General features: G+C 45.6%; 1 protein-coding gene across 1 annotated transcript; it reads right to left on the bottom strand.

The window, feature by feature from the left end:
• Nucleotides 1-2,061: 2,061 nt before the first annotated feature.
• On the bottom strand, nucleotides 2,062-8,267 carry CCNA1 (cyclin A1). Its single transcript, XM_032099608.1, has 9 exons — nucleotides 8,157-8,267; nucleotides 7,871-8,019; nucleotides 6,529-6,772; nucleotides 6,183-6,304; nucleotides 5,294-5,517; nucleotides 4,456-4,660; nucleotides 3,500-3,613; nucleotides 2,729-2,862; nucleotides 2,062-2,399 (listed from the first exon to the last, which is right to left on the bottom strand). The coding sequence occupies exons 2-9, from the start codon at nucleotides 8,000-8,002 to the stop codon at nucleotides 2,348-2,350; spliced, it is 1,227 nt and encodes a 408-aa protein (XP_031955499.1). The 5' UTR covers nucleotides 8,003-8,019; nucleotides 8,157-8,267; the 3' UTR covers nucleotides 2,062-2,347.
• Between the last annotated feature and the right edge of the window lie 1,125 nt (nucleotides 8,268-9,392).

The raw sequence follows: 9,392 nt of genomic DNA, 5'->3' as shown, positions 1-9,392 counted from the left end.
AAAAAAAGCCAAAAAGCCTCAGGTACGTTTGTATACCAAGGAACTGAAGCTCTGAGAACGTGAAGTGAAACTGTTGCGATTGCCGTGCAGTTCCAAGCAAAATCTAATAAAGTAAAACTAAACAAAGTGTGGCTTCTAGAAAGACTCCAGATGTTAAAACACTTAGTAAATTCAGACTTCTAGTTTGTTAGATGAACCAAATGTGTTGGCCCAGGAACATGAGACATGACTGTGGTTATAGACTGTTCATAAGAACAAAACTCATCTCTTCCCCATTACTACTGTAGCATGACCATACAAATATCTTTAATCTGCTGTAACACAAGGAAAACATTCCTGCACTTGAGACATTCGTTACTGCTTTGAAAATACCCAACAATACAGTTAGCTGCAGTTCAGTGGGCACTATTACTTACAAGTAGAGTCTTATTAACATGGGGTTTCAGAATATCTTATGTTCAGCCTGAAACACCAAACAAGCTTGTATTAATAAGCTGGGTAGACTTAGCAACACTTGCTCAGTGCACTCACCATTTCCTTGTGAAACAAGAGACCAAGAAATTCACTGTTGTAGCTAGGCGCCACTGGCACAGCTTTGTGCTGAGACACTTTCTTTAAAGAAGTTGACTGCAGGCATGAGGGAAATTCATAGCCCACCGCTAAGACATACATCCAAAAGCCATGAAATTCACTGCATGGACAAAATCCATGGATCTAGGCCCCCACCACAAAATTAATACCACAGGCATGAGCATGGGATATCTGGTCACTTGTATCATCAGTAATGACAAATTCACTTAACTGATTAGAAGGTGATTGAAGCAAGAGACCAAGAACTAGACTGAAACTGCAGAACAAGACTGTGCTAGACCGAAATGGAATACTCCTCTCCCTTAAAGGATGTTTACTTTGAGACAAGTGAAGCAGTCATGACCACTGCCTCCACTTTGGAGAAATACAAGAGCTTGCACTCCTAGACAGATCCACCAGGCTGCACAGGGAGGAATTAAGGGAAAGGAAGTCTTACATACATTGAGGGAATGCCCAAAGCTAAGAGCCTTATGACACATATATCGGCATTAATCAGGTTTTAAAATTAAATAAGAGGCTTGTTAGCTGGTACTTAATATGTCTGCTGAATTGCATGCTGGTGACAAGTGTTAAACCCATTCTTCCTTGGAAACACATAATTAACTGTACAGATTGCTCTCTTAGGAAGCAGTAAGCCCTGGAAGTTTTAAACTCTTGCAGTAAGAGCACACCTCAGACCTACCTTGCCATTTAGATGAGTGCATTGTACTCCTCTACATGTTAACCAATATGACCAACTGATTTTTAAACTACTTTGGACAGGGTTTGTGTTTGAGAGTACACAAGGTAGCGTCCTATTTGGACATTTGGGGTTTTTTTTCAAAGCACTACCTAACAAATAACTGACAGTGGGACACAAGACCATGTAGCAGCTCAGGCTAAGACAGCTAATAGTTCTGACCGTCCCTTCACACATGCTCACCAGTGCTCTAGTGACATGAGAGCTCATCTCAGACGGCTTTGTTATAACACCACTCCACACCACAAGCATGACTCAGGAGCCATCTAGATCAACTCTGCTGTTCCAGTACCTCATAGCTTTTAGCATTGTTCTCTACTGCAGTCTGTTTACCAGTGTATGAAATGCTCCTAAAGCTCTGCCAACCACAATCTCCCCTTCCTCCAACTCCCTGCAGAGCAATCCCCTATTTTGTCTCCATAAAGGGAAGTCTTTCACCTCAACGTTGATGATCTTCCTCCACAAACATGTTCAGAGTTCATAGACCAACTGCATGTAGATGTTCTTGGTCTGATACGGTAAACAAGTAGCAGAAAATAGCTTCTGTTCATGCCCACATAATCTTGTCTCATTGAAAAAAGAACAAATAGGACTACAGCAAATCACCTGTGCCTATGGGGATGTCAGTTTGTGGTGGTTCAAGATCTGCTATATCCACTCCAGCCAGCTTGTAAGTGCTTACAGCAATTTAGTAAAAAACAAAACAAATCCCACCGAACAAAACAAACAAATAAAAAAACACTCGAAAATTTATTCCACTCACTGTTACTGCAGGTATTAATTGGAGTCAGAAGATTCACAGAAGCAGAGTGTAATAAGACATTTATTAAAAGTGCTGTCAGTTAAGAGCTATAGTCTAATATCTATCTTTAAAAAGGCATCTCATTAAAAAATATTCTCTTAAAAACCATTCTGATCACTATGGTTACAGACACATGACCTGCAGTGCTCTATGAAATGTTAGACCAGCTTTGTTGATTGGGACAAAGTAATCTTCAAGTCCAGGATCCAGAGTCTCTAGTGTAGAGGAAGAACTGCTGGGAGCTCCAGAAGAGACACCTGCAGGTACCTGGAATAAAAATGCAGTGACTACAGATATTAGCTTCAGATCTGTCAGCTAAGTTATCAACTGATTGTGCAATACATTGGAGAAGAGAAGCATCATCCTGCAACATTGCAAACAAAGTTGTTATCCAATGCATCTGCATACTTATGCATCAATCACTTTTCTGGTCAGAAAAGTTTTCCCCTCAAGAGGCTGATGGAGGATTCTGTTTCAGAACTAGAAGCTGACAACTATGAGACAGCTGCAGCAGCCACAGCCCAAGCTGGAAAACCAGAGTCACCCTGTGTTTCCAGCCATCCAAGTTACAGAGCACTGGCATACTGGTTACTTACTTTGGGTGCTTATACTTCTGCTTAATAGCTTGCAGCTGGCAATGGGGAGCATCAAGGCATGCTTTGTGCAGGTCAGTCAGGCAAGGCACTATATCATTTAATGAATATCCAGTAAATGCAGCAAGTGTTTCTGGCTGGTCAGATGAGAAAAAAACAGTGTTACTCTATTGTAGTCAGCATCATCTAGAAGATGGGCTTCCTATGGAAGCAGAAACTCTTTACAGGGCTCACTCTATGTTCTCTAAGCATGAAAAAGATTCAATTGTATTGCGCCATCAGTTTCATCCTAGGTCTTCCTTGGTGCCATGAGATATGACAAGCTCCTTCTGCTCTAAGCACGTGGCATGTCTTCTGGATCTTACTCTGTACTAAAGCTATTCCTCCAACACACAAGCTGGAAGGTCTACCAAGGCTTGTGGTAAAGCAGCCACTCAGTGTAACCACTCAACTAAGACACATTCAGTCCTCCCCTTCTCCCAGGAAGACCTGAATTGTATACCTGGGGGTATAGTTTTGGAGATTTGTGAGGCCTTTGGTACAGCCTTGATGTGAGCAAGACAGTAAAATCCCTCCTGTTTCAGAGAAGATGCATGATATTTCAAGTTTACTGAACAGTCATTTATCAGATCATCTTATTAACTCAAGAACAGCTACTCATCCTAGGATTTCAGCCTTTAAAACAAGATACTTTGTAGCTACTCTTCCTCCTTCTCAGCTCAGTTCCAAAAATAACAAAATGCTTAAGCTATTCGTTAACACAGTTGTTCTTACCCAGAATGATCTGTTCACCGTATAGTTTGCTAAACAGTAGGCTGCTGCAGCAATTTGTGAAGGAAGGTACTTCAGAAGAGGATCAGCTTGAAGGAGACTCAGCTCTGCAAGATACTGAACAAGAAAACCCAAGTTTTTGAAAAAGAATGAACCTAGCTGGTACAATCAGTCCAATACAGCTAGTACTAAAGTTTGGCAGTGGTCTCAGTATCATGCACAAAAAAAGCACAAATTATGTATCTAGTGAGGAGAACTAGCATTCTAGTCCTGTTTACCTTACAGAAGATCCTTTATCATGTTTCCGGGGGACAGAAAGACCGTATTTTACCGAAGTTTAAACAATCTACACTGTAATCTGAAGGTCTGGTCCCACCACCAGTTCTGTCACGATTTTACAGATAGAGACTTATTCAAGTTTCATAAAAATAACAGACACACTCTTCCCATCCTCTAAGGCTCTTGTTTACATTGGTGGACCCCACTTGGAGGTCAGGGATAAATGGACAGCTCTAAGCACAGTTTGGGGTCTGTTGGAGTAGAGTCATAGTACTATCCTATACCCTTTGCAAAGAATCAGGTGGTCAGATGTTTTACTGTAAGTTTGCTGTTTCTAAGCACGGTTCCCTACATCAGGCAACTCCTATGCAGCTATGCAGGTATATTCTGTGTCACTGTGCAGCAATATGCAGTACCACCAAATCCAGGCCAGACTTGCTATACAGACATTGTTGAAAAAAGCACCAGATTTCTACCATTTAATTGCCTATTCAGTGAATTACCCCAGACCAGACAAGGTAGACCAAACCTAGGATTTCCATAAGGCATTTATCCAGAAGTCTCAGCACACAAGCCCACCAGTTTTAGGCCTGTTGCAGAGACAGCTTCATAAAATGCATGTAGTCCTCCTTCAAGGATCCCTTCTTCCCTCTCAGTCCCAGAAGGCAGATAGCCCATACCCTTGCAAAGTTCTCTGTCCTCATACAGATTTTACGCCTCTGAATATACTGAAGGAGGAACTGGTTGATGGTCGGGGCTGTTAGGTCGAAACCCAGCACTTTGAGAAGCAAGTGTTCCATTCTTAGCAGCTGCTTCTTTGTGTAGGTATCATCTGTTATATAGACAAATTCATCCACATCTGGTGGGTAGATCTCTTCATACTTCCTGAAAAAGGGATATAGAAGCCACATTTGTCGGCTTTGAAGTTACAGTAAAAGAAAGCTTCATGCTGGACCCACATCAGGATGAGCATATGACATTACTAGAACTTGTGTAAAGCTCTAACTTTACTTGTTACTCCAGGCTAGCTAACAATTTAGTTTCAAATTTGGGCAAACATGCTTAGAAGAACTCCAAGTCATCAGTCTAGATAGACATACACTCCCATTGTTAGCTCCTGAGTAACAGCAAGCATTCAGTGGGAAAGTCTCAGGAACACAACTCACTCCAGACAAACACCCATGCACTCCTAAGCTATTTTGCTTACCCTGTCGACTTAGAGCAGTTAAAGGCTAACTGTAGATTGCAAGTCAGTCTATGACAGCCTTACAGGCTAGCAGTTTAACACAGTACTGTTTCTGCTCCTGTTTTATGGTTACAAGCTTTCTCCACTACAGTTCTTCACATTCAACATTAAGTGTTTAATTTTAATAGTACCAAAGCCGGCCAAGTTGCTCATCTTGAGACATCATGAAGAGCTACCTACTACTGCAACCTTCCTTCCTCAAAATTACACTACAAGACTGAGCCCAAAAAGAAGTTTCAGATCACCAAGATTTCAGAAGATGAAACACTTACGCAGCCAGAAGAATTGCCGCTGTTCCTACGAGCTGCAGCTTCCCTCTGAGGACAGACATGCAGGAAAGAAACCGGTCCAGGAAGTTCACTGCCAAGTACAAAGTCTCTGTCCGAAGTTTATACTCTTCCCCTACTTCCACCAGCCAGTCTACCAGGATGGCACGCATTCCTGTCGTGATATCTGGCTGCTTCTTCATGTAGTAGGGCTTGGGCCTAAATCTTACCTGTTTGGAAAGAGTTGAAGAATCAGGATGATCACCCTGAAGAGAACCATGGATAGCTGAGCTGATGAACATTCTTTATACTTACACTAAAAGGAGCAGGGGTTGTCCCACTGTTAATAAGTACTAACTACAATTCTTGTGCTAGTAGTAGTTATTCCCAGCTAGTGGCATCTCTAGAAAATAGTATTTCTACACTGAAAAGACAGACTGAAGCTACAGTGTTAGCAGGAGAATAGTAAAACACCTCCTGGACTATGGACAGCCTTTGCCAACAAACAACTGAGCCATTCAGAAGGACCTGAAAATGAACAAAGCAGATTTTCCCCCTTCTTCCTATCAGGAGACCTCACTTCACTGCTCTGACACAAGAAGGTAGGAAACACTACTACTATATCCAGAGAGCTATTAGTGAGAGCACATCAAACTGCTTTAGCATTTTTTCAGCATTCTACTCCCATCTGCAAGAACTCTTCATACCAAATAGTCAAGAGATGCTCCCATCATAGGAAATATCAGGGACGCAGTAATCCTGAAAGAACTTATCACTGACTATATGCTGCCTTAAGAGATGACTTTTACTATTTGCTTTCTCTCCTTTGTAGTTCAGTGGCAGCCTTGGATCTCTGCAACACTGCAGCCCACCACAGATACCTATAGCAACTTACTTCAGCCTCTCGGAGGTACTGATGAATGTCTTCTGCATACTCTCCCACAGCCAGAGTTACAACATCTTCCATGTGATCCTCAGGCTGGGATTGGAAGGATGTGTCCACTACCATAGGAGACCCTAACAGGTAATAGGAAGCAGCGAGACATTTGTATAATTAATCTCTTGACTTTCTCTTGCTATTTTTAGCTCAGAATTGTTGCCCCTCATGTAGACACAATCCAAGTTAGCTTGTAGTGTTATTTTTTGTAACATAAGCTACTCACTAGCTTACAATTCACAATTCATAACCACCTTACGTGCAGCTGTGCTACGGATACCATCTGAGTAGTAACAGGAGTTACCTGAACTCAGATCCAGCAGTAGGTGAATACTGGATGTCATTGCACTAGTATCCAGTTCACAGTGGCTTAATTCCAGCTCTTCAGACACTTGGCAGCTATAGTTTTCTTTATCTTCTGGGTCATCTACGTAGATAGCAAAGCCTTGGTTTGATGCAGCACTGACCATGCAGTTGGGCACTTCATCTTTTCTAGATGAAGGGATGGTGTTTTCAAAGCCAGAGAAGCGCTTGATAACAGCAGTACCCTGAAGCAGAGCACACAGGAACACTGTGGGAGGGCAACTCAGGAGGAAAACAGAAAGTATCACTTGTTTTCAAATAGAAAATCACTTTCCTTGCGTAACAGACACCAATAACAGAAGTTCATGGGAAAAGCCATCAACTACATTTGGTGCCTCTGAAGTACCACTTGTTGCTGTCTTGCTGTGACAGACTCCTCACAGAAAGAATGAGGTGTAGTAAAAGTCAGGAACCAGGGGAGCAGCATCATATTCAGAGCCTCACACCAAGGAGAACGGGGGCGCTGCTCAGTTCTAATGAGGCTGGGGAGTGCAGTCTGCTCCACATTCAGTTCTGGAAAGGAGCAGTTTCAAGTGTAGGAAGTTAACAAAAGTGCTCAAGCACTGCCACAGACTTATGAAGGACTTCACCGGCAAGAAGGAACTTCAAGCAGAGTCAAAAAGTGAAGTTTGCATTTTTGAGCTTAAGCATCACGACCCCTAGCACTGCGTGTGACCAGGCTACAATCCTTCACACCATCTACTCTCAGTAAGCTATAAGCTGAGTTAGAGGCTTTACACAACCAAAACCAAGAAGAGTTTGTGTACACATACCAGCTGGTATTTTAGCTCAGCAAAATAACATTATCCCTGCCCCACCAGCAGACTCCAGAAGGGCCCAAGGGACAGAAAGGCAGAAAAGTGACATGTCATTAACTTGAGCTTCTTGAAGGCTCTGGCACCCTGAACTGAGCACGGCTAGCCACACAGCAATGAGAGCTCTGGGTCAGTGAACAGCCCTTCCTTAAACCACCCCCTACATTGTAGGGAGTTAAGCGCTCGGGTGTCCCTTCCAGGATGAATTATTTACACAGAGTGCTCCCACGGGGAAGCACCTGCAGGTTAGGACTGAGCGGTTACTAGCAGGGTTTCTCGGGAAACTCACGCTTAGGAACTGGAGCCCGAGTCACCTTCTCACCCCGCCATCCAGGCCTTTGCCGGCAGCCTCGAGAGCAGGTGCGCGCACCGCTCATGCCGGCGGCTGCCAGCCCAGGGCCGGGCCGGGGAGCTGAGCCCGGGCTCTGCGGGCAGGGTGGCGGCTGTGCCGCCGGCAGCGGGGCTCACCTGGCCGCCGGGCCGCTGCTGCTGCCCGTTCTCCGTCAGCACCCCCAGCACGGCCCGGCCGCCGCTGCTGCGGAGGGCGGCGGGGCAGGACTCCCGCCGTCCCGCACGGCTCTTCTCTCCGGTGCGACGCATCGCCCCGACGTCGGTACCTTTCGGAGGAGAGAAAAAATCCACAGAAATAAAATGAAGTCGTGGGGGGAAAAATAATAACAGTAATAAAAAATCCTCTGAACGACCAAGGCAACCCCTTCCTCCCGCCCGCCCCGCGGGATGACGGGTCGCCCACCGCGCTGCCCGGCTCCGCTCGCCACCGGACCACGGAGGGATTCGGCCGCCCTGCACCGCACGGCGCCGCCCAGGCCGCCCGCCGCCCCTCTGTAGGCGCGGCCGCTGGAGGCGGTGGCTGTTGGCCTCGGCCGGTTGGCAGCCCGGCGGCTCAACCCCCGGTGCCCGCCCCGCCGGCCCCGCCAGCCGCGGGTCGCCATGGTGACCCCGGCGGGGCCCGGCCGCGGCCCGCCCCGCGCAGCGCCCGCGGAGCGCAGGCTGCCAGGGCCGCCCGGCCCGGAGCCGCTGTGGCCGCGCACCGGCTGCGCTCCCAAGGAGGGGATGTGCAAGCGAGGGCGGCGGCTTTATGGGAACAGCTGAGCTCGGACGTCTCTCCTTAAAAAAGGACGAGCGAGAAAAAGGAGGTTTTAGTTCGTTTAAGGGGGTTTGTCTCCCGTGATAAGTCCAAGCCAAGGGATAGCTAGGTGCCAACCTGGCTGTGCTGTTACATGGCTTAACTGTTCTCAGCTGCCAACACAGGAAACACAGCGGTTCATTCAGTCAAACCATCAAAGTTTGACACCAGTGATGTGGATAGTGATACAAGCAGCACGCGTGCTCCGTTTGTGGGAAGGCTGTGGCTATGCTGGGGAACGAGATTAGATTTCAAAAACTATCTTGGCAAACTGGAAAAATGTTTTGGAAAATCAGGATGCTACTGAAGTACAAGTGCAAGGTCAGAGCCAGTGGATGCAGAAATGCGGGATGGGGAACAGCCAGGTAGGTAGCAGCTGTGTGAAGAAGAATCAGGAGGTTACAGTGAACCTCAGCCTGAGCATGATTCACCAGGGTCATGACTGTCCGAGCACGAACAAACAGTGCCTGTGTGGCACACAAGCCTTCCGAACGTCCGTAGTGAAGACAAAAGAGCAAGAACTGCAGCAGCCAAAACCTCAGCATGAGATTTAAGTTAGATACCAGAACTGTGATGCCCCAGAAGAGACAGCATGGGAAATTTCAGAATTTCTCTTGTTGCAGATTTTTAAGAGCAAATTAAAGAGACTTCTGTCAAAACTGTCTGTGCCTTAGCAGTGATGATAATTGAGATAGATGCTTTCCAGTGATGAAATGTAGAAGCTATGATCCAAAATTTGGATATATCAATCAGTGTCTTACGCCAGAATTGGTTTTTGCAGTTCTTGTGATCCAGTCTGCATTAAAGGACTGTATTTTTTCTTCATGCTTCTCTTACATTTAT

The sequence above is a fragment of the Corvus moneduloides genome, chromosome 2 (genome assembly GCF_009650955.1).
Source record: "Corvus moneduloides isolate bCorMon1 chromosome 2, bCorMon1.pri, whole genome shotgun sequence".
Taxonomy (NCBI): domain Eukaryota; kingdom Metazoa; phylum Chordata; class Aves; order Passeriformes; family Corvidae; genus Corvus; species Corvus moneduloides.
This window is presented reverse-complemented; position numbering and strand designations above follow the sequence as displayed.

What these genes read in the sequence shown, in the direction of transcription:
- CCNA1 (XM_032099608.1), bottom strand. Translation starts at nt 8,002, where the DNA reads ATGCGTCGCACCGGAGAGAAGAGCCGTGCGGGACGGCGGGAGTCCTGC. An exon ending in AGTACCTCCGAGAGGCTGAA is followed by an intron (nt 5,518 to 6,182) that starts GTAAGTTGCTAT and finishes CTTTCCAAACAG; the next exon opens with GTAAGATTTAGGCCCAAGCC. An exon ending in GGACAGAGAACTTTGCAAGG is followed by an intron (nt 3,614 to 4,455) that starts GTATGGGCTATC and finishes TTTCTTGTTCAG; the next exon opens with TATCTTGCAGAGCTGAGTCT.